The sequence below is a fragment of the Didymosphaeria variabile genome, assembly GCF_027946475.1.
Source record: "Didymosphaeria variabile strain IMI 356815 chromosome Unknown scaffold_8, whole genome shotgun sequence".
Classification (NCBI taxonomy): Eukaryota; Fungi; Ascomycota; class Dothideomycetes; order Pleosporales; family Didymosphaeriaceae; genus Didymosphaeria; species Didymosphaeria variabile.
In genome coordinates, this window is record NW_026611627.1 from 994,876 (window position 1) to 1,021,290 (window position 26,415).

At 51.5% G+C, this 26,415-nt stretch overlaps 11 protein-coding genes across 11 annotated transcripts; 6 read left to right on the plus strand and 5 right to left on the minus strand.

Annotated features, from left to right (window-relative positions):
• Window positions 1-576: 576 nt before the first annotated feature.
• Window positions 577-1,198, plus strand: N0V89_010543 (uncharacterized protein; the record flags this gene model as incomplete). The annotated part of the gene is made up of 3 exons (XM_056219285.1): window positions 577-765; window positions 827-943; window positions 995-1,198. 3 exons carry the CDS (start codon window positions 577-579, stop codon window positions 1,196-1,198), a joined length of 510 nt encoding a protein of 169 aa, XP_056066412.1.
• Window positions 1,199-1,785: 587 nt separating this feature from the next.
• On the minus strand, window positions 1,786-3,057 carry N0V89_010544 (uncharacterized protein; the record flags this gene model as incomplete). Its single annotated transcript, XM_056219286.1, has 1 exon — window positions 1,786-3,057. One exon carries the CDS (start codon window positions 3,055-3,057, stop codon window positions 1,786-1,788), a length of 1,272 nt encoding a protein of 423 aa, XP_056066413.1.
• Window positions 3,058-5,431: 2,374 nt separating this feature from the next.
• Window positions 5,432-5,722, minus strand: N0V89_010545 (uncharacterized protein; the record flags this gene model as incomplete). The annotated part of the gene is made up of 1 exon (XM_056219287.1): window positions 5,432-5,722. The coding sequence occupies one exon, from the start codon at window positions 5,720-5,722 to the stop codon at window positions 5,432-5,434; it is 291 nt and encodes a 96-aa protein (XP_056066414.1).
• A 2,510-nt stretch (window positions 5,723-8,232) lies between these two features.
• On the plus strand, window positions 8,233-10,211 carry N0V89_010546 (uncharacterized protein; the record flags this gene model as incomplete). The annotated part of the gene is made up of 4 exons (XM_056219288.1): window positions 8,233-8,342; window positions 8,398-8,652; window positions 9,469-10,013; window positions 10,063-10,211. The coding sequence occupies 4 exons, from the start codon at window positions 8,233-8,235 to the stop codon at window positions 10,209-10,211; spliced, it is 1,059 nt and encodes a 352-aa protein (XP_056066415.1).
• Window positions 10,212-10,988: 777 nt separating this feature from the next.
• N0V89_010547 (uncharacterized protein) lies at window positions 10,989-12,032 on the minus strand (the record flags this gene model as incomplete). The annotated part of the gene is made up of 1 exon (XM_056219289.1): window positions 10,989-12,032. The coding sequence occupies one exon, from the start codon at window positions 12,030-12,032 to the stop codon at window positions 10,989-10,991; it is 1,044 nt and encodes a 347-aa protein (XP_056066416.1).
• Window positions 12,033-12,551: 519 nt separating this feature from the next.
• On the minus strand, window positions 12,552-13,502 carry N0V89_010548 (uncharacterized protein; the record flags this gene model as incomplete). Its single annotated transcript, XM_056219290.1, has 1 exon — window positions 12,552-13,502. One exon carries the CDS (start codon window positions 13,500-13,502, stop codon window positions 12,552-12,554), a length of 951 nt encoding a protein of 316 aa, XP_056066417.1.
• A 1,348-nt stretch (window positions 13,503-14,850) lies between these two features.
• N0V89_010549 (uncharacterized protein) lies at window positions 14,851-15,945 on the minus strand (the record flags this gene model as incomplete). Its single annotated transcript, XM_056219291.1, has 1 exon — window positions 14,851-15,945. One exon carries the CDS (start codon window positions 15,943-15,945, stop codon window positions 14,851-14,853), a length of 1,095 nt encoding a protein of 364 aa, XP_056066418.1.
• Window positions 15,946-17,638: 1,693 nt separating this feature from the next.
• Window positions 17,639-19,313, plus strand: LYP1 (lysine permease; the record flags this gene model as incomplete). Its single annotated transcript, XM_056219292.1, has 4 exons — window positions 17,639-17,786; window positions 17,838-18,356; window positions 18,449-19,090; window positions 19,114-19,313. The coding sequence occupies 4 exons, from the start codon at window positions 17,639-17,641 to the stop codon at window positions 19,311-19,313; spliced, it is 1,509 nt and encodes a 502-aa protein (XP_056066419.1).
• A 2,062-nt stretch (window positions 19,314-21,375) lies between these two features.
• On the plus strand, window positions 21,376-21,763 carry N0V89_010551 (uncharacterized protein; the record flags this gene model as incomplete). The annotated part of the gene is made up of 2 exons (XM_056219293.1): window positions 21,376-21,526; window positions 21,585-21,763. 2 exons carry the CDS (start codon window positions 21,376-21,378, stop codon window positions 21,761-21,763), a joined length of 330 nt encoding a protein of 109 aa, XP_056066420.1.
• Window positions 21,764-23,092: 1,329 nt separating this feature from the next.
• Window positions 23,093-23,731, plus strand: N0V89_010552 (uncharacterized protein; the record flags this gene model as incomplete). Its single annotated transcript, XM_056219294.1, has 1 exon — window positions 23,093-23,731. The coding sequence occupies one exon, from the start codon at window positions 23,093-23,095 to the stop codon at window positions 23,729-23,731; it is 639 nt and encodes a 212-aa protein (XP_056066421.1).
• A 1,238-nt stretch (window positions 23,732-24,969) lies between these two features.
• Window positions 24,970-25,672, plus strand: N0V89_010553 (uncharacterized protein; the record flags this gene model as incomplete). The annotated part of the gene is made up of 2 exons (XM_056219295.1): window positions 24,970-25,136; window positions 25,189-25,672. The coding sequence occupies 2 exons, from the start codon at window positions 24,970-24,972 to the stop codon at window positions 25,670-25,672; spliced, it is 651 nt and encodes a 216-aa protein (XP_056066422.1).
• Window positions 25,673-26,415: the final 743 nt, after the last annotated feature.

Below are 26,415 nucleotides of genomic sequence, written 5' to 3' on the forward strand. Positions count from 1 at the left end.
CCCATCGTGCGTTACCGTGCGAAAATGAGGGTCGATACGAAAGGCAGCATCATTGAGAGTACTGTGTGTCCAGGATATGGCAGAGAAATGGTCTAGTGTTGATTGAGAGACACCGGGAGGCAGATCCCGCTGGGAAGTCGCCATTGCAGCAAGTCAGATTGAGATCTCAAGTAGGGTGCGCCACAATGCTATGGAAGGGGGCGTCTGTGATTACGTTCTTCCGTTATGATTTTTGTCTGTTTGAACATGGTGTCGAGATTACTGCTGACGGTCTGTCCAGTCGGGAATTGCAATAGCCGAGGTGCATGGCGTTCACCTCTGCCTTTACGTCCTAGCACCTGTCTGGACTTCTTCGGTAGCAGGCTGGCTGCATGCTCAATAACGAGGTGGCTGAGAGGAACACAAGAACAATAGAAGAAAAGTGGGTCGCTCTTTCACGTCGCTTGACGGGTGGGAGGCCGCACGTGACACCCTGCTAGCGTGTTTTGACGCGTCGAGCTTAAGCTCCACTTCCGCTCCAACGACCACTCATTTCGACAACACCTTTGCTTGTGATCGCTCATAAAAAGATACATAATGTACGCAAAACGCGGCCGAGGTGGTTTTCGAGCCGCGGGTAGTTCCAAGAATACATTCAGCAAGAAGCGCTCTTCACCAGAAAACGACGAACCAGCTCCTGCATCAAAGAAGGCGAAGGGTGACGCAGAAGATGAGCCACTTGTTCCGCAGCTTGACACCGACGACGACAAAAACCCTTTTGTTGCGGTCAGTACTACTCTTCTCACCATGTATGCGGAGGAAGGCACATCAGACTGACAATGAACAGCTCAAAGCGAACGGCACCCGACGCGTCACCGTTAGCGATTTCAAGGGCCAGACATTAGTCAGCATTCGAGAATACTACAAGGACAAGGACAGTGGCGAGATGAAACCAGGGAAGAAGGTACGCTTATTGCAACAATATCTACAAAGAAAGCTAATCATTGGCCTATAGGGCATCTCGTTACCTATCGACCAGTACAACGCGTTCCTTGCCGCAGCACCGCTTCTCGAATCCGTTCTCACCGAGAAAGAAGAGAAGGTCGTTCGACCTAACTACGACGGTGAGGCTCCACAACCTGCTGAGGCCGAGGAGGGGGGTGACGAACAGGAAGGTGGCGCAGGAGGCGAGGACGAAGACGAAGAAGACGAGGAGTAGGACTCCAATATCAAAAGGTCTTTGAAACAATACCAATGGGCTGGGCTTTAGACCGTCCGGTCCCGGTTGAGATTTCGGCATTTGGTCCGGACACACCTCGTCATGCACGAAATGACCTCGGAGCTGGCTATTTTACGGATTTATCAAATCTGTACCGGATATTGAGGAACACAGCGCAACTCAGGTGCGCTGTCGTGCTGTAGAGGAAGTCAGCATGAGGAGAAGTGTGTAATAGTGGCGCGAGTGGCACGCAAAACGCCCTATAGCTCGAATGGCCATCATCGGACGGTCGATTCACTATATCTGTATAATACTGCTATTATACTTCGGAGCGCATCACTTTTCTGGTATGGCTTGTGCACTCAACTAGAGAAATAGGTATTGACAGATTGAAATAGCGCATCCATTCGCCCACCCGTCTACAACCAAGCCACCAATCAGAAATGAATAGACAAAAAAGAATAGAAACTGTGCGTTAGGCACAAGTGAATACCTATCGCTACGGCAGATGCAAGATAAGGATATATACAAAGAAAAGGACACCCCGACGGGGGAAGAAGCCCAATCAAGAAGCCATGTTAGACTTCTTATGCGGTCGCACCGGTGAGGGTAAGCGTGTAGTCAAGGCCCTTGCTAACGGTGCTTGGGATATTAAAGGCATCATGCACAATCAGTGCAGGCGTGTTCGCGACGACCACCATCGCCTCCTCGCTGCTCGACACGGAAGCTGATGCCGAACCGCTCGCAAAATCGACGTACCTCGTCACACCCGTGCTAGTGTTGCGAATCGACAACGTCGCTGTATACGAGCCGCTGGTCGTGATCTTCGCCGTCACGGTGACAGTGCCGGATTTCTTCAGCGGGACAATGTTCGCGCCCATGTATCGAGGCTGGCGCGCGCTCTTGACCTTGTACACACCGCTGCCTTGGGAATCCAGGTTGGCGTAGTTGAGCGAGTTTCGTTGAGCAAGGAAGACAGATTGCGCGGTTGGGTGGCCGATGTCAGCGAAGGCCATGCGGGCCCAGTAGCGCCCGACGACTTGCTGGATCGTACCGCTCTTTAAGAGGCGAGCATACGTGTGCAGTGGTGTCTCGTTGCTGTTCTTGCTATACTGGGCGAAACCCTGGTATACAGTGCTTTGCCCCAGGCCAGAGAAGTTGTCCGGGTTGTATGTTAGGTAAGACAGGAAGGGCCACTGCTCGTAGTAGTTGGCGGTGCCATCGACGAGGACGAGGTATGAGTTTCCAATGATTGTGTTGAGGTCGATCTCCGTGGCGCTTGTAGACTGCCCATATTTCGAACGTGCAGTCGCACAGAGCGGCGACGTCTTGTAGGTATCTGCGACCCAGTTCGCGACAGTCTCCCACCAGGCTCCAGTGTTTCCTTGGTCTACCCATGTCTTCGCGGCGTAGGTCAGCCCGTGGCCGTACTCGTGAACAGTGACGCCGGGAACGGTGAGGTACGTGTCGACGACTTCAAGCCATGACATGCCGGCATCGGAATGCATGACACCAGCTGCATTGCCGCTCAGTGAGCTGACGGAGTAGACATTGACTTTTTTGTATGGGCCGGCATCAGAGGCGTCATTGAAAGACAACCCAGAGGAACGCCATGCCAATGTGTCGACAAAGCAGGAATAGGCTGCCTCGAGCATATTAACAGTATTGGTGCCTGTCGTCCCAGTCGCCCCATAGACGCGGAAGTGCGGAGAATCGGTGTAGGAGCTCCCACCCGGGCCGATGCTCGGATCTGCTGTGAACGTTGCAGGAGGTGCTGCCGCGGCCTGGACTGGTGTGCCCGCAGGAGCTGCATTAGCAACAGCCTGGAAAAGAGAAAGAGCCAAGGCTTGCTTGAACATCGTGTACGACCTGCGTTATTTTTGGGAAAGAAAGAATGAAGAAGTTTCTATTGAAAAGATGCGCCGTGCCCTCATATTCGCGAGGACAGCCGCCTGTTCAAATACTCTATCGGTGAAATCCAATATCCTTCTACATCAGCCTGGGCCATGCCAATCTTGCCGAAATTGTATAAGGAAGAACTAATAACTATTGTTTGAATCGAGGGTGCTTCTATAGCACGAAATAGACGAGGCCAAGATGGGCCAAGTGCAGCTAGAACATGTTCAGTAGCCGACAGGACCAGAGTAGAAGCCGGCGAGACATTTTTTATGGCTAGCGAGGTGTAGTGGACGGGAATTCTGAGGTGCAGTAGAGTCGGAAGATTTGAGGAGCGTGGGGAACGGACAAAAGTGGGAACGTTTCAGCCACGAGCTACCTGAACTGGGTGTGGTAGCTACCCTAGCTCATACAGGGTACATCTCAGCTCACATTATAGGTGATATCGAATCATATTTGGTGATACTGGGTAGAAAGTAGGGTCTGGGTTCTGGTGGTGTGCCTTACCAATGACATCGTAGCAATAATACAACCTGGCCCAATTCGACTTCTCAGTCGCATATGACCTTCCCTCAACGAGAAAAATATGTTGATATTGATAAGCTTATTCTGCTTTTCTGGAATGATTCCATAGGTACCTTTCCAACATACGTTTTGTTGACAATCTGTTGTTATCTACGGAAAAATACACATTCGTGGAAGAAGGAGTGTCCGTCCCAACAACGAGAGGAACCTTTTAGATCTGGTAACGAATAGACCCACAACAGCAACGAGAAGCGTGCAAAGAAATCGACCTCAAAGGTGCTGTTGCCTCTCAAACAAAGATCTCTCACCTTGACATTGCACTTTTGGCACGCATTCAGATTTAATCAGATATGTCGGCGATAGTAGCTCGAGAAGAGTTCATTGCAATTTCTTCCCTCGTGGTTGGTGAGGTCCGTAATCAGAATACTACCGTTGTCCTCAAATTTTGTCATGCGGTTACAAATTTGGCACGTCTGTACACGAGGTTTCATGGAAAGCAGAACGAGGGCAATAGAAGCACCGTGATTAGCTGTGTGGCAGTCGTAACGCTGGTTAAATCTGCAGCCGTAGTACTCTGGCACTTGTATCGAAGGAATCCGATCCTTCTACATATTGCTCGAATCGTCTTTGAGAGTGGTCATTTGATTACTATTTAATCTGAAAATGTTACTTCGTAAATCCGAATGAGGATAGTTTTGGCAGCATAACGTCCAGAGATTAGCTTCACTATTCTTTATATAGTGACTTAGCATTGCGTCGGTCAGCGCATCTCGTCGGGCGATCAGATCCTCACTCCCAACAGCGGGGGCCTGGGTCTCAACATGTAGAGCACGTCCGTATGCTCTACGAAAAGAGCTGCAACGCAATCCAGAAAGAATTTGATCATGATTAGAAACCCATAGTCCGATTCGGAAATATAGATGCTATTGCCGATAGTAGCGCCACGAAGAATGGATCCCAGTTTTGGAAGTATACAGGAGGCATATCAGATTGCTCGGCACTTCGGCGAACCATCAAGTTCCTTCTAGGAAAGTTGATGACTCTCTTGTGAAGGCTGACTAGCGGACTTGGTGAGGAGGCTGTAATAGTGGCTCAATAGTGGCATTATCAAGGCAGCGATGACTACTTAGGCGCGCAAGGGCATACTCTTGGTAGTCATGCTGAACGATTTTGATGATGTAGCATTTCAAGGCGGCCATGACGACTTCGGCGCGCAAGGGCATGGCACTTGTGGTCATCATGAACGAAGTGCACATGTGATGATCAATTGTTGATTTTACTCTCATTCGTTAGGGCGAGGGCCAAGATGGATGTCAGGCTGCGCCCGCGCTATCAATTTCGCCTTTGGGTAGCGCATGAGTCTCCGTGGCTGTGCTCTCTTCATCATCAAAATGGGCGTAGCGAGATTCGCTAAATAATCAGAGTCCGCATAATTCGAATAGATAGTTTGAGGTCGTAAGGCCGAGGCCTATCTATCAATTGCTGGAAAAGGAAATTGGGCAACACTGAGCGAAAGAACACGAGCACCTTCACTAGTAAATTCAATTCGTTCATAATGTGCACATATTGCAAAGGACACAGAAGAGAGAACATGTTTCCTGCATCTTTATCTCTTGAAGAACAGTGTTGTAGTAAAGTAAATGGTATCTGGCGATGAAACAAGACGCTCGTCGTAATAGTCGTACAAGCCAGACGGTCCAGTGCGAAGATGCACGCTCAAGCTTCACGCGACGTCCTCGAAATGCTCCTCAACATGTGCAGTCGTCCAAAAGTCCAGGTGTCGTAATATCGTACAAAATCCTCAGGTCATTTTCAGACCCAGAGCAAAACCCCCAAACCGAGAGCACCGAGCTCGAGCATGCGGTTTGACGTCAACGTAGTTGCTGCGCTGTCGGTGGTGTTCTTGTTCTTGCTGCCACTGCCGGTCTTGCTCTTCGGTTCACGGGCTTCCAGGATGAGGCCGGCGGCACGAGCGTCGACTTCAGGTGCGAGTGAGGGTGCGTCGCTGAGAACCTCTGGTAATGCTTCTGGATGGGCGACGGGCGCGGGGTTGGCTAGTGCAACCGCAGTGAAGAGGATGGTGGTAGCTGCCGCGAGTCTCATGTTGGAAGTCTGGAGCAGATGTGGATTGGAGGAGATCAGATAGGATTTGTAAGGGTTCTCTGGAAGACTTGATGATGGGAATATTCAGTGAATCTTCAAGTCAAGTTTGGGAGCCTACTGTTAATATATCATCGTAGGAGCTATGACTTCAGCTCTACGGCTCATAACCAGGCAGTGCATCGCTATAGGCGAAAATTTGCCGTATGTGTAAAGATCGCTGACATCGCCAACACAATCTCAGGCAAGATCAGGAATTGACTCGCGCATCGTGTTGGCTGCGTAGTGACGTCGGTGATGCCTGGCCAATCAGGGTACATTGGCCGTGGGGCTGTGAGCTTGGCACAATTTAGCAGCCTTGGCAAATTTCTCCGCCTGGCTGAACAAGCCCCATCCTTCGCCTTGAGCTTGATGACAATACAAGCTTACCTTCCAGAAAAAGTTCGCACTACAACGTAGAATCCTGAAAGTGGTTGAAAAGTGTAGTTGCACGACCATGACCTCAGTCAGCTCGATCGAATCGCGCTTCTCCAAATAGCCTCCTGACTGCTCATCATCTCGTAGGAAGTTGATGATTGTCTCTTTGCTTTCGATAGATTCGTACCGAGAAGGACGCTGATACATACTCTCTCTAGGGCACAAAAACCGATGATCCTAAGATCAACTTTCACCACCAATGACTGAGGTCCTTACAGCACTGACTGAAAGAATGTGGCGCTCGCTGTTTTCGTGAGCATGTTGCTGGACCGAAAAGCGATCGAAGTCTCCAGTCAACTGCACAGTGACTTCAACGCAAGGCATTTTGCTGGCGAGTTTTCCTACGTTAGTGAAGGTGATGATGGCTGCGTTATGGATCTGCTCTATCTTTGGTCGAGGTGTTGTCGCCGGCCTGAAATCTGCTCTTGGAAAGTTCGATGTTTCAGTATACCATGCTTCGTTGCTAATCAATTCGTGGAAGTTCTCGCCTTGACTGGGGACGCACCGACCAGCGATGTGTGCGCGAGTGAATCCTGCGAACATCCTACCTGGCACCAACAGATTTGTTGTTGTCAGCTAACGTACGGTCACCTACCCTAGAAGTGACCTGGTCATCTCTCTACCGCGAGGAAATAGCTCGGGAGAAACACGGTAAGGGCAGGCCGCTCGTTCAATAGCCGAGTGGCATCCTGCATCTCCTTTTACTATGGCCTGAGATCCAGTCCGATGGGCGATGCGGTCGTGTCCAGAGCTATACATATCATGACCTTCATTTTGTCAATCGATGCGTGTCTGGAAATCAGTAACGATAATCTAAGCCCCAGCCTCAGTGACACATATGCAACGGAAATAGGGAGACCTTTTCTGTCGCAATTGTGGCGATCTGATTGCATTGCCTCCCCTCCACGGAACCTCTCGAATCTTGTGTGAAGAGGTGGAAGTGGTGATGTTCAGGATGCATAATCGCTTGTAGTATCACGCAAAGGTATTCGGCGCTAGATCACCAGCTTTGCCCATTCCGATGCAGGTACGGTGTACAGATTAAATCGCGAAGATGGAAGGCTTGTTTCCGCCAGGTGCCCTTGCCGCTTCCAGTGCCCCACATCCTCGCTTGCACTAGACCATCTGCCCTTTCTCTTTACTGCGCATGCCTTCCACATCGCTACCGAGGAACTCCATCATTCTTCTTTTGTCCTTAATCGATAGTAATGCTCTAGTACGAGTTTCACTGAGCTCCCCGTGCTGTCCGACCCCTGAGCGACCTGTTTTTCAGCAACGTTGCAACCAAATGCAGTATTTGAAGGACTAACCTGCATCAGCACACGTCTGACCAAGACGCAATCTCGGAAGCATAGCAGTCCGCACAAAGAGAGCTTGCAGTATACGACGTTGAAGTCAGATAGATTGGGTTGCCATGTGACTATTTCATCAAAAGTCATTTTAGCCAAATTCTGCTGATCTCAACCGTTATTGGTACCATTCAAATACCACGTAACAAATGGAACGAAAGCTCTTCGTATATATTGACATCGGACCGATGGATTGTAGGAGATATGCAATGATGACCCACGTGGTTTGTGATATCGCCGCCAGGCTTAGCCTTGCTTCCCCTTTGTGCACCTTGACAAAACCCACTGTCACTAACGAAAACAACAACGATGACTCCATACTCATTGTTTCTGTGGGCATCTTGGATAGCTCTTGCTTTGGGACATGGCATGGTTTACGAAATCTGGGCTAACGGGCACCGCTACAACGGATGGAACGCGAACGGCGACTTGAAGGCTTACCCATCGGATACGCCAGCCTGGTATACCACTAATGCTGGTGGAGGCCCTCTTCACCCTTCAGATGCGAATCAATCGCAAATCATCTGTGCGAAAGGTGGTTCGAATGCGAACATCAGTGCTCCGGTCGCCGCTGGCGCCGATGTGCGGTTACGGTGGTGGATGGTTGACCAGGCATGGCCAGTAGGACATCATGGACCCATACTCAGCTACTTAGCTTCTTGCAATGGCCCTTGCGCGAGTGCAAACATGACTTCGTTGAAGTTCGTCAAGCTCGAGGAGCGCGGATGGATCAACAGCTCGACCTACCAGGAAGGCTATTGGGCTACTGATGAATTAATTGCGAACAATGGGACTTGGTATGCCAGAATGTAACTTCCTTTAGCGTTTTGTCGCTGACTATATTGCGCATAGGACTGTGCGAATCCCACCGAAGCTTTCGCCCGGCGAGTATATACTTCGTCACGAAATCATCGCACTACATGTTGCATTCACAAGTACGGGTCCATACTCTCTTGATGGAGCAGAGTTCTACCCTCAGTGTGTCAGCTTGAAAGTCGAAGGCGATGGGAGGAAGCCTGTCACCGGCGGTGTCGATGCGAAGACATTATATAAGGGAAACGAAGCCGGGTTGACACTCAACATCCACACAACACCTGACCATTCGGGGTATGTCATGCCGGGGCCGCCTGTATGGACAGATGCCGACTGAAGGCTGCTGCCTGAGCGCTCACTCTTGGACCAAATAAGAGTATCATCGGGCCATGCCGCGCGGGCAGTCTCTTCCTCAATTCCAAGAGATTCACTCGAGAATTTGCCCGCTCCGCGAGTTCTACTTGTATACTGGCATTCGTCTGACTGGAAATCTTAATCCAATCTACCGACGAACTCAAATATTGTTACAAATTACTGTTTTTTATCCCAATGGCACCAATGTTCATGGCAAGATCTAGGTTTGTTACATCGGAGGCAGCAGCACGTGACCTTGTTGCCTGTGAGGCCGGCTGCAGATGGTGTTAATTTATTCCGCTTACGTGCTCGTTCTTCGTTCAAGCTCATTCCCGACGCAACCTTATCTATCTCTATAAGAAGCATATCCCATCACTCCACCAACGCTGCTTCTCAAGCTTCCTTTTACTCGTTTTTTTTCAACACTTGTGTAGTTCAACATGACATTGAAGACTGGATATTCGCACGAAGACGCGTTCGACAGCGGCTATTTGCAAGTTAGTGATCTTCATACTGTGCATTACTATCAGTATGGCAAGAAAGACGGAAAGCCAGGTGAAACTTCCCAGTGGTCGAAGTAGGAAAGAAGCTTCGGTGAACACATCGATCATGAAGCTGACAGCGAGCAGTCATATTCCTCCACGGTGGGCCCGGCTCAAAAGGGTGCAGCAAGCAAAACACTGTCTTCTTCGATCCCGCAATCTATCGTGTTGTCCTGCTAGATCAACGTGGTACAGGGTTGTCTACCCCGCGCAGCGAGATACGCGAAAACACTACACAAGCTCTCGTGTCCGACATCGAGGCCCTGCGCAAACATGTTGGCGTCGAGAAATGGCACATGGTTTTCGGAGGCTCATGGGGCTCCGCATTGAGTCTTGCATATGCTCAGACGTATCCTGAGAGCTGCGGCTCACTGGTCATTCGCGGGGTCTTTTTGGGAACAAAGGAAGAGAACGATCGTCATGCGCTTTCCACTTCAATGATCTTCCCGGAGATATACGATCGCTTTCAGGACTTCATCGCGCCTGAGAAAAGAGGAAACATCGCAGCAGCTTATCACGAGCTGCTTACATCGAACGATCCCGCTGTCGTGCGAAAAGCAGCGTATGAATGGGACAGACCAGAAACTACTTTTGCGACTGTCCAGGAAGAGCGCGATGACGATGAGGTTGAGGACATTCTGCAAGAACAGGTAGAGCAGATGAGCTCTGCCATCATTTGTACCCATTATATGATGCATGAGTGCTTCCTGGGACCTACTGAGCTGCTAGACGGGTGTCAGAAGATCCAGCATATTCCGAGTGAGTTGTGGCCCACTATTGAAGTCGACTATAGGTTAACAGTAGACAGCACGCATCGCACAGGGACGTCTAGACTTCATATGTCCTCCAAGAGCGGCGTATGAGATTCACAAGCGCTTGCCAAACAGCGAGTTGCGTTGGTTGGAGAAAGCCGGTCACTCAGCAATGGTAAGTCACTTTTCTACTATGTCGTCGTGAAAGTAATAGCTAATGTTAGTTGGTAGGAGCCAGATACCTTGAGCCAACTGATTGACTTCTGCGATGAGCTTGGACAACAGGACCTACACTTACGATGAAGCTGGACTTGGGCCAGAAAGTTTGATATGAGAAATTTGATTGAAATAATAGCAAAATTGGTGGCATCAATTTGAAAACGGTTGGCTTTACTTGAGCTCTACATTTCCTGAAAAAAGAATTGTACCTGTCGAGACACAATGTATGTACGACTGTGGGGTACCCCTCATGTTAAGCGCCACACATCTTGTCCTCCGTGCCCCTTCCATATCAGGTACTCGCATTCTGCCGAATTGTCACATGTGATATTGTGCTATGCAAAAGTTCCCCTGCCACCTTTCCATGGTAGAATATGCCTCTTATAGCATTTCAGCCAATCTAGGGAAAGACAAGAAGAGATTGAATGGTCTAATTATCACATTTCTGAAACTGTATCACGACATTGATACGCAAAGACTAGCAGAATAGGGTCCATTAATCAAAAACCGGACCGTAGTACACAAACTCTCCAACTCCTAACATATTGGACTGTGTCTGTTGAGAAAAACTTCATCCACAGCCGCGTGTAGTACTCATGTCATGTGCCATATATTTTCCTCCGTTCTCGCTCATGTGCATTCCGATCGGAGACCCCAATCCTGCAAATTATCGCATACTAGCTTTGACATGAGTTATCCATCGCCAGAGTATGAGCAGGTGCATCCTTCTTGATCAATAAGGCCCTGTAACATCATACCGCTCTCAAAGACAAGGCTTGATCCCATCCTTGACCCAAATCTTCGCCCACTTCAGCCAGTTCTCCTGTTGCTCTTTAGGAAACAAGCTCACTGCCTGGGAAGGAAAGCCGTAGTGGCAGGTAGCGAATGTAGCCTCGTCAATGACCTCCATGCGCGGGAATATAGTAAGGTTGTCGATGCCAGAGAAGAGATGATCCAAGGGAACATGGCTAGGCGATGTTTCGTGCCACCCAGGCTGAACCATAAAGCTGTTCACAAACTGGTCGGCCCATGTAGCGCTCAATGCTTGATGGTCACCCGCAACATGAGGAAGCGATTCATGCTGGGCGCTGTTGTCGTTTCGAAGTGCGAGTGTTAGAGCAACGCCGATGATGAAGAAACGGTCCATAGAAACATACGTGATGTAAAAGTCTTGCAACACGTATTGGACTTCGATGTGATGGTTCGCCTTGCAGAAGTCGGCGATGGCGGGGAATGGTTTTTCAGAGTAACCGAAGGGCACGGCCCATTCATCACTGTTGTCCGACTGTAGACGAATCTTGCTGAGCCACGAGAAACGGATAGGCGAGCATACCTTACGGAAGGCGGTAAGGAGATCTGCTACAGGGAATAGACCGGTGCGCATTTTATAGCGGAACATAGCGGCGGGCAAGAAGATAGTGTTGAACGTCAGTTCAAGGCCTTCGGTCTCATGGCGCAGCTGGCGGTTGGCGAACTGAAGCTGGTTGAATGAAGGGCATGCCGCGACCTTTTTGCGCTCGATCGTGAGGCACCCGGTTCGTATGAACTTCGGCTCCTTCTTAGGATAGGCAGTCGGTGGCACACAACACATCAGGGTTCCGTCGGCCGTCAAGGCATACACGTAGATCATGTTTCGGATCTCGGAAGGTAGTTGCAACAAGCTTATGGGCTCGCGTCGTGTCACCGGGAAACCTGATGAGTTTTCGATGCCGGCATACGGAGAAGATGTCTGGGTCTGTTCGCTTCGGTCCATGCTCAAAGCGGTTGTCTCTTCGTGGTGATTCAATAACTTGGTGGGTGCTGCCATGGCGGTTGGCAGTTGGGGTTCTGGTGCGGTGGTGTTGGAGTTGGTGTTTGGCGGGAGAGGCGTGGGGTATTTTATACCTTCAGGAAAGAGTCGAACACCACACGGTGTCCGTGCGGTGGAGACAGCTTTCACCTGTTTGATGCATTGTATATTTCATGTTATTATACGTTGTTCTTACAATAAAAGGCAAAGGAGCCCTTCTATAGGTAGGGTATCAATCATATCGTCCAACATATCTTACAACACAAAGGAACCCGCATCATGTACATACAATGCAATACAGCCTCGCACCAACACAAAAGCAGCCAATGGCATAAACCCAGCGGCAGCGATATCGCACTGGCGCGTCGCGTCGAAGCGAGCGCTCGGTAGTACGTCCAAGGATGGAATCGCTACAGCGCAATCAGTATGATCCCAAGGCTTCCAATGGGACCATGACGTACCGCACAAGCTGTGTCTTGCTCGCGACCGCTTTTGACGTGCCTCTCCAATTCTCTCCGACCGGATAATGTTGTTCGCTCATTTCTCGTCGCCGATATAGAAGCTCCTCATCCCACTCAGCCGTCTCGACTTCCGCCCATTATACACCTTCGTCAACCACTCCATGCCAGACCAGTCCATAGTGCTCTGCCTCTTATGCGCTTCGAGTGGTTCAGCTATGCCCGCAGCAGGTGGAGCTGCCACCGTGCCTCCGACATCTTTCACTTCTGCAGCAGGTGGAGCTGCCACGCTGCTCCCCACGTCTTCCACGTCCGCATCCTCCCCCCACCCTCTAATCTTCTTCTCCTCATCCTCAACCTCCATCGCACCCCTACAAAACCAGCTCCGTCGATCAAACCAGCTAGTCACCTTCGGCGGCCGTTCATGCGTAGAGTACACACTTTTCCCTCTTGTTTTTACAGACGCCACGCTCCTCGCATACACAGTCGAAAGCGACGACTTGCGACTCGAATAGAAACTCTTCTCCTCTACGGTGGCAACGCTAGGCGGTCTCCTCGGCGACGCCTGCCCCATTTCGAACACGCCTTTCTCGGTGGTAGATAGCTCGAGGAACTTGGGCTTGGGCTTTTCCTTTTCTTCCGCGGGGGAGGAGAGCTCTGCGAAGGGGGGCTGCGCTTCGAGTGGCGAGAGTTCGGGGAGTGCGCTGGAGAGCATCTGGATGGGGGAGCTGATGCGGCTTTTGAGCGTATCGGTGGAGACGGGTTGAGCTTTTTCGGTGGGGGAGGCGGGTAAGGAGGGGATGGGTGTGCGCCAGCAGAACCATGAGCCTGTTCGGCCGCGCTGGACGCCGAGGTAGAAGATTAGGGATGCGAGGGTGAGGACGGATATGGCTATTGCGAAGCCGATGCCGATGTTGTGCGATGAAGGCGAGCGCTTGTGGAGGATGTGGGTTTCGGGAGTGATAGGCGAGGCGGCGGTAGTTGGGAGGATTGAGGCGAGGAGTAGGAGGAGGGATGTTGGGAGCGACATGGCGTCGAGATGGCCTCGTATGTGATGATGATCAGGTATGCGCAAGTGTTGATGTTCGCGAGGGTTCAAGCACTGAAACCCCGTGGTCAAGTCTAGACATTAGATTATGGTGTTAGATAGTGTACGACACTTAGAAGTCGAGGCAGGAGCTCCCTTACATATCGACACAGCATGCAACCCTGCTGCGCCGTGCCGTATGGTTCGGTGATCCTAATTACTGCTTTGGGTTAGCCCGAATCCGTTGTGGGTGAATCTGCGAGGCTGACGTTAGCTTCGACCCAAAAGGCGGCGAGACACGACCAATGATGACGGTGCGGCTAGACCCTGCGAGCAGGCTATCCCCGGTGGGAAGATGAGGATTCTGTATTATTACTACATGGGGGCTGGGGCGTTGGCCAAGCGTTTTGCTCGGGAGCCTGCTCGGGGTGTTGCACCGACAAGAATGTTGAGGAGTCAAGACAACATGGTTGGAATGAGTGCACAACCTTGATGAAGGCTTCACAATCTTGCGACAATCTGCCAGCGCATGCATCGCGAAAAGTTGGTTGGTCCGAGACTCATGATAGCATTGCACTACCACTTCTTTCTTGTGATGACGGCCAGAGAACGCCCGCATGAGCCTCATCGCCCTAGCGCAAAGGTACGAGTGACTGTTCATTGGATAGCGTTCGAGCTTACCATGCATAGACACTTGATTCCCTCTGCTTGACCCGAATGGGGAATTCGGGCATGCGGCCGTAGGGAGGGCTAACCGCATCCAGATAAAGGATGCCCGACATGCAGACCTGGTTCCCGGTTAGTACGCGACGGCCTAACACACAGCCTCTGGTACCTGCATATTCGGCGTTGCACAGGCTGTCTTGCGCACTAAGTTTCACTTCAAGGCGTGGGGAAGGAATGTCAGCTTTGTCATTGAGGAACGAACGAGAGGAATGTTGAAATAGTTGGATAAAGGCCTTCTGAAATGAGCATTCTGGGAAGGCATGAGTACGTACGTACATGACTTATCTAAACGAAGAAGCGAGCGACAAACATACGTTTACTTGAGAAAACATGCAGAAAATCAGAGTCGGATAATGTTCGCGCACCGAGGCATGCTGTGCCGTACAGACCAAGAAATTTCACGACGACATGATCGTAAAGGAGAGTGTGCAAGTCCGGCGGCACAGCATGCCGACTCAAGCACCAACGGCTGCCGGCGGGGATAAGAAGGCTTCCGAAAGTCTTCGAAGAGTCAGGGGGGCTGGCATCCCTCTGGTCTTCGCTTCGGCGGGAGGTGAATACAAGGGGTCCAAGCTTTCGCTGTTGTCATCATCAGCGACGTTTCGTCTCCACTTTAGCTGTGTACTTACATCTGCATCAGGTCACTAGGAGAAGGTGAGCTTTCTTTGCTTTTTTTGTCGGCTTCTTTCTCCATGTCGAACGCGAAGTAGTCGCCCTTTGGTCTGAAAGGACTCGCGTTCGCGGTTCCCTTTGGCGTGTCATGTGCGTCGTGTACAATAGGTGTAGGCGGAATCGTCGTCAAAAAGGTGTGGGGATGATCTGTGTACGTGGACATCTTCGTTGGACATGCAGCGCTGATGCTAAGTCGTAAACCCCTTGGGTTTGCGTCAGGTACAGACAGCGAGTTGGTTCGACCGTGTTTAGGAGCAGCTACTGGTGGTGGGCCCATGTTTTGAGAATGGGTAAAGGCTCTCTTGATCAAGCCCCCGAAAGCTGATGCTGTAGATGATTGTCTGCTGCGGAAGCCGCTCCCACCGGTCTCCGCGCTGCCTGCTGAGGAGATGCTAAGATTGCGCGATGAATTGCTTGTTGATAGGTTCGAACGTTCCATGAGACTGAATATTCCACGTAAGGCTGAGATTGCAGCATCCACGGAACTCTGGATGCTGTTCCATGAGTATTCGAGACGGATGAAGTCATCAAGATTATCCTCGATAGCTTCCATCTGATTCAAGCAGACACAGACTGCATCCGCAATGATGGTCGTTCCTGTGATCCAGGCGTTGGCGACGGCATCCTGACAGTGGACAGGCTGGGCATGGATGAGCTGCACCGCAGAATTGGCGGTCTTGTCGATGGCATGGTCTGCCATGTCGCGTTGCTGGCAGATGTCAACTCGTAGGAGGGATCGTCGACTGGAAGGGGAGTTGTCGGCCTTGTACATGGTAGACTTTGCGCCATCGTAGACTGCCTTGAAGGCATCTTGGTGCACGTAGGCGATCCCGGCATTGAGGTTGTCGAGCGTCGAAAGGACTGAATCGGCATCGTTCCCGAGGACGGAGTGGAGAATTGCCACGTGATCCGTTCCATCAATGACGGCGTGTGCCTGGAGCGTTTTGAAGAATGTGAAGTCGTTCGCTCGACGGGCTGCATGGAGGTTGTGTCTAACGAGCGCTATGCGTTGAGTCCAGTGCAGCCGAAGTGTTGAGTCAATGCCCATTATTGAAATAACTATTAGTTGGAATCAGACAGCGAGCCGCAGATGTTGTACGGCACTTGTCAAATGCAAGCTTCGAGTGAGGTGCGATGCTGTAGCGGAAGTCGGAAAGCAGGCAATTATGTATCTCACCCACGAGCCTGAAATAGGCATATGCCACATGCTGACGAGCCAGCAACGACGTATGCAGTCACCGACAAGCGGATTCGTAGAAGCTTCGTAATTCGAAATGGATGAGCCACTGGAGTGATCATAAAGCAATGGTTACACCGTGAACAAGAGGTGGAGAGACAGCTCGACGTAGTCCGTGGAAGGTAAGAAACTTGATCATCCTGATGCGCTGGGAAGAACATGGCTTTGTTCTTTACCCAGAAGGAAAGCAGCGTAGCATTCCATACGCTCGTATATGAGACATGTCTGTAGGTTAGTAATGTATGTCTTGTACACCATGGCTGTCATCGGAGCATGGCATGTTCTGGACGTGCATAGGGCTGAGACATCGCGCTTCTAGTCCGCCGTAGTAGAGGCAAGGTGACTAAATGTAGCTGCACCAGAACAGTGAAGGCCACATCGGTAGACAAGTCGAACTATGCTCCCGCGCCGCATTCGAGCTTTTCAATGAGACTTTCTCCGTCATTGTCCGCGATCTCAGCCGTCAAAGCCCGCACCCGGCCTCTTAATAGTGGATTTGAAGGAGGCGGAGACACCTGCGTATGTTGTACGTAACCTGAAGACGCATCCCTGTATCAAACAGGCAGGACGTTTAGCTAGCGGGGAAAGAGTGCGGAGAAGGCGGCGGGATCTCCTGGCAGGGTATCTGCGGGGTCAGAAACTAAATGAACAGTTGGCATTGTCTGTTGGCATCTTGTCCTGTTTGGCATATCACACGATCTCAGGGTGCGCTGCAGGTGGTTGATGTTCTCACACAAATTGCGTTGGTGTTGTTCACTCCGATCGATCGAATCTGGGTCCGTGGCAGCTGTCGTCCTCGATAACCAACAGTGATCATTCGCCATCAGATTGTCATGCAGTTGAGTCAACCCCTTTGATAGCAACGGTAGTAGCGGCATCGTCCGACGGAAAAGATGGAGACAGGACGACGACGGTTCCGGGAATTAGGGTGCATTCGGCCAAGCCGGATTAGTCATTTCCGCAGATGTCCCGATTAGCCTCGCCAAGCCATCAACAAGCTCCCCACGCCGCAAGCTTATTTGCTAGCCAGCGCAGAATTTTCGGAGAAGTGCACGAAATGCTACGCACTGACACGGCGTCAGCATAGCTTTGCGCGTTCGCGGCCATCGCGCTGTGGGATGGACTTCGATTAGGCGTGGCGACCCGCCCCTAACCGCCGCGTACCTTGCCGAATTTTCGTTGCCGGCGGCCATCACGCTTTGACCTTCCAACCAGCCTCCAGTAAGGCGACGGTGGGACCACCATGAAGAAAATTTCAGAAAGGCATCCAATGTGACTATGGGGACCCAGGTTGCTATGGACCTTGATAGTCGCCGCACAGAGCCTGTGGGGTGCATGCACGGGGACTTTGAAATAGACCTGAGCCGTCCTCTGTGAGTCGCACATTGTTATCCATCGGTGACTCGACAACATCATCCCGACATTAAGTGGACCAGTTCCATCACTGTGGTGTCCTCTCATCTCTCTGGACCTTTCTTGAGACCAGCCGGAACAGGAGCTCATGATGGAGAGCATCACGCCCAAGATGGACAACAGGTCGGAGAAGTCGCAGACGCTTTCGTCGAGTGATCCTGAGAAGCAGGGCTCCCCCCCGGAAGAAGCGAAGTTGCAGAGAAAGCTGTCAAGTCGTCACTTGCAGTTCGTTGCCATTGGTATGTGGAGAACAAGGTCTCACCTCATCGCGCATCGCTTACAGTAGAAAGGTGGCACTGTCGGTACTGGTATCTTCATCGCCTCGGGCAAGAGTATCGCGACCGCAGGACCGGCTGGAGCCCTCCTCGCCTATGTCTTCATCGGAACCCTCGTATACGCCGTCATGCAAGCGCTCGCTGAAATGTCGACCTACCTACCAATCTCCGGCGCTTTTACGCAATACGCAGCTCGCTTTGTGGACCCAAGTCTTGGATTCTCGATGGGTTGGATATACTGGTTCAGCTGGAGCATTACCTATGCTTTGGAACTCAGCGCTGCCGGTCTGATCATCCAATGGTGGGCTCCTGATCTCAACATTGCCATCTTCATTTCCATCTTCTGGGTTCCCATCACTTTGGTCAACTTCCTACCCGTGGACCTGTTCGGCGAGTTTGAGTTCTGGTTCGCTTCTCTGAAGGTCATGGCTTTAGTCGGTTTCATGATCTTCTCCATCTGCATCAATGCCGGTGTCGGTGACCAAGGCTACATTGGATTCAAGTACTGGGACCAGCCGGGAGAGCATTCGCACCGTACTTAACCGAGGGACCGAAAGCGAAGTTTGTCAGTTTTTGGGCAGTGTTGGTAGCGGCTGCGTTCTCGTTCCAGGGATCTGAATTGGTAGCTGTGGGCGCTGGTGAAAGCACAAACCCCAGGGTGACGATGCCCAAGGCTATCCGCAGGACTTTTTGGAGCATTTTCCTGCTCTTCGTCTTTACCATCTTCTTCATCGGCATCGTCGTCCCTTACGACAACGAGTCACTTCTTATCGGAGACACGAACGCTAGCTCCTCGCCGTTGGTTATTGCTGCGCAGCTTGCGGGCGTGTCAGTTCTTCCCCACATTATCAACGCGGTTCTCCTGACAGCTGTGCTTTCCGCTGCCAGCTCGAACGTCTACTCTGGAAGTCGTATTCTAGTCGGTCTCTCTGAGCAACATTGCGCGCCCAAGTTCCTCCAGCTCACGTCTAAGCGCGGTGTCCCTTACGTTGCAGTTTCCGTCACAGCTGCCGTAGGTGCGTTGGGCTATTTGAACTGCTCCGATAGCGGTACCGAAGCTTTCAACTGGTTGTTGAACATCACCAGTGTGGCTGGCTTGATTGCATGGTGCTGCATCTTCATCTGCTATCTCGCATTCACCAAAGCTCTCCGGGCGCAAAACATCGACCGCGACAACCTTCCGTACAGGGCGTGGGGCGGCGATTGGTTCGCTTGGTACGGACTTGTGTTCTGCGTCATCATCACGCTCACACACAAGGCTTCGTTGCGTTCGTGCCCTGGAGCGTTGAAGAGTTCTTCATTGCTTATGTTAGTTTGATTCTGTTCGCGGTCATGTACATTGGCCACAAGATTTTTACCCGGTCCAAGTTCATCAACGCAGCGGAGGCGGACATCTTCTCTGGCAAGTTCCACGAGGAGCTAGCCGAGACATGGGAGGAAAGCTCCAGGAGCATGTGGACGAAAGGCTTCAATGCCGTTTTCCGAAAGTAAAATTTCCGATTTCTATTGTTGTTGAAGCGTGGTTTCGCATTGCATTGCATAGCATGGTCTGGATCCTTATTGATGAACAGCATTTCGTTTTCGGCATCGTACTTCTCGATACCTGAAAAATGTATAATACCAACGCAATTTCAAACTCAGTTGTGCTATTTTTGACCGTACCTGTCGATCCCGATGTTCAATGTGATGGCAACGGCACTGCCCCGATGCGATGAAACGTTTTCCACGGTCGTGCAGCTTTCACTTCTGCCAACCGTTTCGGATCTGTCCTGTGCCAAGTATGGCAACGGTCCTGACGGCAGCCAAGCTCGCGTAGATGAGCCGTTTATGCCAACTGCCCGTTGCCGGTTAAAAAAAGAAAGTTTATGATAGATTAATACAGATGCGCAATTGGACGACTGTCAGGAGATTTCCAGTCAATGATGTAAATCATGGACAGGCGACGACGCAACTGCAAGGCACAGATGGGGGCGGTGAATTGAGTGACGTCGATCCGGCCAAACGGGGCAGTGACGTGGGCCCATGTGGGCCGTGGCTTCCCGCCAACAACGCTTTCGCATTCCAAGCGAACCGAACCCCAGCTTTAACAACAACACCATGCATGCTCGCCACAATCCCCCATCTCATCTCGTCCGAAACGCCACTGCAGTCACGATGCAACTGTCGCCGCCTCAATTCCAGGGCAGCAACATGCTGCATGACGCAGGGAAACATGCGCACAGCCCTAAACCACCACCTTTTCTATGGGTCTTCCAGCCCTATATCACACCCCTGGTCTATAAGAAGTCGCCTTCACAAGCTTGCAATTAGCTTGCGATAGGCTAGGCATCTAGAACGTCTCCCTCCATAGGGAAGTTTAAGCCTAGCCGCAACGGCTGTCAGCGCTTTGTGATCGGTTCGGTTGCCTTTCGCTCCACCCGACACGTTTCAAAGGCGCGCGACAACGTTGAATCACACAATTGCCGTTCTTCGCCACCTCACGAGCTCGACTGATGTCCGCTGAACGAACCAGTTCAATGCCCTAACACTATTGAATCTGCACACGGGATCCACCAACAGCCACAACTCACCGCCACAGGGCCGCACTGTGCTGACAACCCTTGTATCTTGATGGTACCTGAATGTGATTCGTGAAACCATGTTCTCCTTTTGCCAGCATGAACATGGGTACCATGCCGAGCGCCAGGTTCTCACGGCCCCGCATGTTTCCTAGCCAAATGCTCGCCCACGGAGATGACCACTTTATGCTACAAGTTAACCGCCTGTTGGCAGCCAACTCGACGTCATCAACTCTAGTAATCACGTTGAAATCATGTACGATATGTGCATGCTGCATGTTGGCTGTTAGAAAGCATTTGCGGTCATTGAAGAATACATTGCGTTGGCAGGAGATACCGCCACTGGTCCAACGCAGCCGGGTAGAGTTGCCAACATACATGGCAGTGACACCAAATCACCAGCATTAGTCAACCCGTCAAGCATGTCACTGCCCGATGCAGCCATTTCCCCGAGATGGATCGACATAACCAGATGCTTGTTCCTCAGCGCACAGGCAGTCCGCCGAGCTCCACTTCACGATTCCCGCCTCCCTCCGCCAGCCTTAGTCGCTGGTTTATTTCGAAGAGGACCAATTAGGATGCCAATGAGGAAGCATTGAAGCTGAGGTATGACGATCATCACAAGCTTCCCTAGTCTTGAGATGTACTAGGTGGAGTGCCATCTTGATTCGCCCCTGGACAGTTACGTTGTCTGTTTGTTGGCGGTCTTTTGCGTTGCTTCGCCTGAATATCGATGTCGATCTTGGTCTAGAGAAGAGATTCGCGATGACGACGCCGTGGAAGGACTACTGGGTAGAACGGCCTTGGAAGATTTCAAACCCCCTTACGAAAGCACTCACCTTGACAGCATCGAAAAGTATAAAGAGGACGTCAGTTCCGCAAGAATTGAACATCATCACACAGCATCTGCACAGAGCATCTACTCCTCTATCACTCATCTTTCAATCACAATCAAGTCTATCACTACAGACACTTTTCCAACAACAACCATCAAAATGCAGTTCTTCACCGTCATCGCCTTCGCTGCTGCCGCCATTGCCGCACCCGCTGCCCTTGAGGAGCGCCAGCTCCCAGTCTGCACTGGAGGCTCTCCTCTCTGCTGCGCTACCGATGTCCTCAACCTTGCTGACCTCGACTGCGCTACTCGTACGTCACCTCCCAACACCTCCCAACAATATCTCTTCACATACTAACTTTCCCTTAGCTGCCACCACCCCCACGAGCACCAACGATTTCATTGACATCTGCACTGCCGCCGGCCAGCAGGCCAAGTGCTGCATCCTGCCCATCCTCGGCCAGGCTCTCTTCTGCTCCGACGTCAACCCCACTGCCGACACCACCACCGTCACTGCTCCCCGCTTCTTCTGCTTAAGCACAGTCTGATGCTACCTGTATAACGCCTTGTACAGTATGAAATGGGATGGAATTTTGTTTGGTGCATACATGGGCGGTTAGATCGCCGAGATGGAAATGTAGGACTATTAGGTCAATACCCTTCCTTTGATGCTTCTCGCGATGAGGAATCGGTTGAAGTTGTCTAGAGTCTAATATTCAATGATATGATATTTTGGACAAAATGTTTTGCTTTGGTTCGTGATGATAGTTTGCAATCGTGCCTAAATTCGCTCGTGAGATCCTACTACAAGAACAGGCCGTCACCATATCTAGCAGTTGAACGGAAGCTCCAGACTGTCTTATGGACGTCATATCGAAAGGTGGATGGGCTCGAAGGTCTTTTCTCTAGTAATTTTTCAAAAGTGATCACGGAGCATGGGGGGTTTGACGCCTTCCCAGCTACCTCCAATGTTTTGTCACGACCTTTGAAATGCTAGAAGTCACCAAGCAAAGGGGAGCCACGATCTGGAAGTACGTATCCTCTGATGGTCAAGTTAAGCTATTCGTACATATGGGTCTTTACGATCCTTGGTGCGCATCCTTTCCGATGAGCACGTTAGGGGCAAGGTAAGATGATGCGACTCGTGATTTCCTCTACGAGTGAGCCCCACCGAAGCAGAATATTCGAATAATCAACCATAGCTGCTGAACGGAGCGAAGTCCGCATTGAAAGCGAGGAAGTCTGAGACGAGTCGCATTGGGCATCGTGAACCAGTGGCTATGTTGCGGCACTAGCGAACGGCAGCTCCCGAGGCGCTCGGCCTTCGATCCTCCTCCCCCGCTACATGACACTCTTCGGCCCTTGCACCAACTGCTCAGTCAACCCTCATGAATCTCCGCAAACCTCACATACCTGTGAAGCAAATAACCATGCAGTCAGCGTCTCGATGTCATAGCTTACGTGCGCAACACGCCGATCTGGCAGTCAAGCCTCGTCGTCGTCACTAACCATCGTGTTGCCTCTCGCAGGCAGACCAGCTGAACAATATATACAGCGAACAAGGCAGCGTTGCCGCCGATCTCATGAGGCGAAGTGCAGTGCGTGTCGCCGGTAATGCAGCTCTCATTCGTTATGAAAGCCTCTCGAGCAATCAACACGAGGCTGCAAGCGCTTCGAATGCGCCTCGCAGCCTGAGCAACGTCGGAGGTGGGGCTGTGCCGCAACGCAGGGGTGAGGCTTATCGTTTCACGAGACTGGAGAAACAAATAGTCGTCAATGCCAATGCTGCTTGAAATGCTTGACTTTTGAATCCTGCAAGGCTGGGTTTTCGTTAACAAAACTCAGAGGTCCCCGTGGAAGGTGGGACTAACCATACCATGGCTCCATTCCCGCAAACCACTGCATCACCATCTTCACCATCGCCGGAGCCGCAAACGCCTTCTGTGCTTCCCGGTCTTAAGCGCGGCATAGCAGTGGGCGTGGCTTCATCTGTGTGTCTGATCCTCATCGCGCTTCTCGCTTTCTTCGCTCTGCGCCGCCGCAATAAGCGCAAGGCACTGCAACAACAAGGCCACTCCCCAGATATCAAAGAGCTTCCCGCGTGGTCAGAACAGAAGAGCATCCCACCTCCACCAGAAAAGCAATGGATCCCAATACCGCCATCACCCATCGAGGCCGACACTCAGACCATACATGAACTAGAGGCCAGCCCAGTCCCCGAACTACCCACTAAGATCCACGTACCTGGCGCCCAAGAGCTGGACACTGGAAGTGCAGACAACAACAAGAACGCCCTGAACCGGAAAGACATTACTACGAGGGAGAGTGTCGGGCGTTACGGATCAAGCGAGCCACGCTACAGCGATGTACCGACTTTGCGAATCTCACCCCCTGAGATGTCGCCCCTGAGCACCGCATCCCTACTTGCCATCAGTCCTTTGACTGTGAGCCCCCTTGAGGAGGCTTACCTTCCGCAGTCGCCACGTTCGCCGCGATCACCGCAGCATTGGATATGAACGGCTTCCTACGACATTAGACGATATTGATCATGAATCCACTCTCAGCAGCGCTAGAACGCCTCCGTGTTCGGATCACGCTGGAATGAACGAGAAGGTCTCGTCGTTCAGCGACTGAAATTGAGGCGCCGAGCTTACTAGGCCCTGAGATGGATTACGAGGCTGTCACTCTTACCGCATCTCGCTCTGTGATGAGAGCATCAAGCATGTAACCATGATAAACTGAAACTTCCGCAGCGACAGCAAATATCACGACCACAATAGGCCTAGGGGGCCTTCCAGGAAAGCTAGATCTTCTCCTCGAAACGACAGCAGTGCGCCCGCCGGGCACCCTCTACACTACCTCGCGCGTAGACCGCCTCCTGCGAAATCTCAGCCTGACGATACTTGGAATCTCTACCACTATTTCCGGCAGTCTTCGGGCTCTTCGATGTACAAGTCGCACTACTTTCGATGCTTTGTCAATCTCACTCCATGAGGCCTGTCCAAAATTCAATGTCCCTTACATGAAGCGCAAGTTATCGACTTTGCATCACGTACACCACCACCATCCAGTTTCCATTGAGACGGTAATCAACGTCGAGGCACAGCTGCAATATTGTGACAACAGTTTTCATCCCGTGTCTATGCACGTCAATGTAGAGAAGCGGCGTTCCCATGCGGCACTGGCAACCATTGTGACCTGAGAAGCAACCATGCAGAGGAAATTGTACAGGATGTGGAAGCAGGACAGGGCGGATATGGAAAGGATTGGTAAGGAGAAGAATTTCGAATGGAACTAGGCTGGGAAGCTGGGTGAAGGGTTGCTATGGCATTGACAAGTGGATTCATGCTAGTTACGACTTACACGTGCGGGTCTGTGTCGATATGTGCTACCACTGTTTTTAGGAATGGGGAGTAAAATACGTTGAGGAGAGGAAGAGTAACTAGAGACAGTACATGGAGTATCTTGTTCGTGTTGGAAAGCCTCCCCTTGTATGAGAATTCTGATTTGTCTGCTTAAGCTGACGGACGACTTGGGACATATGATAATTGACATTTGGTGTTCGACGAAGCTTGTGGATGTTGCTGTGAGATGAGGGTAGTAGACATTTCGGTAGCTACATTACGCTCTGGCAAACGATGACGCGCGACGCGTCCAGCGCACAGACCCACAAAATTTTGGGAGCCCCGCCGTTGAACCCTTCACCACAGCGTCAACATGGCAGCACAACAACACCAAAAACACAATCTTCACCATGTCTATCTGTGTCGCATGCCAGAAGCCGCTGGAGGTTGAGCTCGAGCCCGAAGAATACGAGGAAGATGTCCAAATGGGCGGCTCATCGTCCGGCAAAGCGCCCGCCGCAGCCCCAGAAACAGTCCCAGACGACGTGCAACTAAACTGCGGCTGCCACTTCCACTGGTACACACCCTCCTCTCCTCCCTAATTCATGGTAAAACTAACGGCTATGAAGGGACTGCCTCCTCGAAGCCTACCAAATCACCGAATGCCCTTCCTGCGGCAAAAACATCGCATCCACATCGCCGACCGGCACCCAACAAGTCCTCTGCACCCTCAACAACGAAGGCGGCCTCCAAGAAAACCTCGACATCCTGCCCCTCCTCACCGAAGAGAGCTACCTCAAAGCGTACCCCAACGAGCGCAAGTGCCGCGCCTTCCTCGAGTTCTGCCGCGAGGGCGATATGCAGGCTATAGTTGGGATGCTACAAGGCGACAACGAAGATTCAGACGAAGATGAAGATGAAGACGAAGAAATGGCCGACGATGACGCCGAGGGCAGCGCAGACGTTGGCATCGACGCGCTCCTCCGCTACCAGGATCCCATCGGCGAGATGCAGTCCGGGCTCCACGCCGCAGTGCAAGCGCAGAGTAGGGAAGTCGCGTGGCTGCTCCTGCTGCTGGCGAGTAATCTCCCCGCTGCTGGAGTTTCCGCCTGAGGTCTTCCAGGAGGCGGAGGCGTTGGGTATTATGCGGGGGTTGACGGAGGATAAGACGGATATTAGGAGTATGAGGGATGCGAATGGGAAGACGGCGGAGGATGTGGCGAGGGGAGGTTGGGGGTGTGTGGGTGTCGGGGTGGATTGGGACGGGGAAGTTAGCTATTTAGGGTAGTGATTTTGTGCATGGGCGATGGAGTGAGAGGGGCGTTGGGGTGATGAACTGATGATACCAAAATGCTGTTGACGTGGAAGTTAGCATCCCTATGATCGGATCGCTGCTATATAGACTTCTTACAACGCAAATGATGTTGTGCACCTTATACCCGCGAGATGGTCTTCATATTGTTCGTCGAGTCACGCCAGGTACTACTCAAAAGGCATTTTCTGACCGGATGCCTCCAGCGGCTCAAGCTGTGAAGCAAACGGATGCGGGTTTTCTTACACTGTTCACCTGAATTCCACGCGCGCCTCAAACAGTATACAAAGCGGGTTGTCCAGCTCTCAACATCAGCATCATCCTGCTCTCTTCTTGCCTATCTTCCGATGCAGGTCCAAGCCTACATCCGTGATACTTTGAAGCTGGGCCGGTTTTGCACCCTCTGCAGTATCTACCAAGGTGATTCACTGCCGCATGCTTAACGTTCTATGGCCATACTTGTCCATGTTTTCACCGACACAATCGGGCTCATATCCTCACTCTACCAATTTTCCAGGTCTACTGGAAATATGGCCATCTCGAC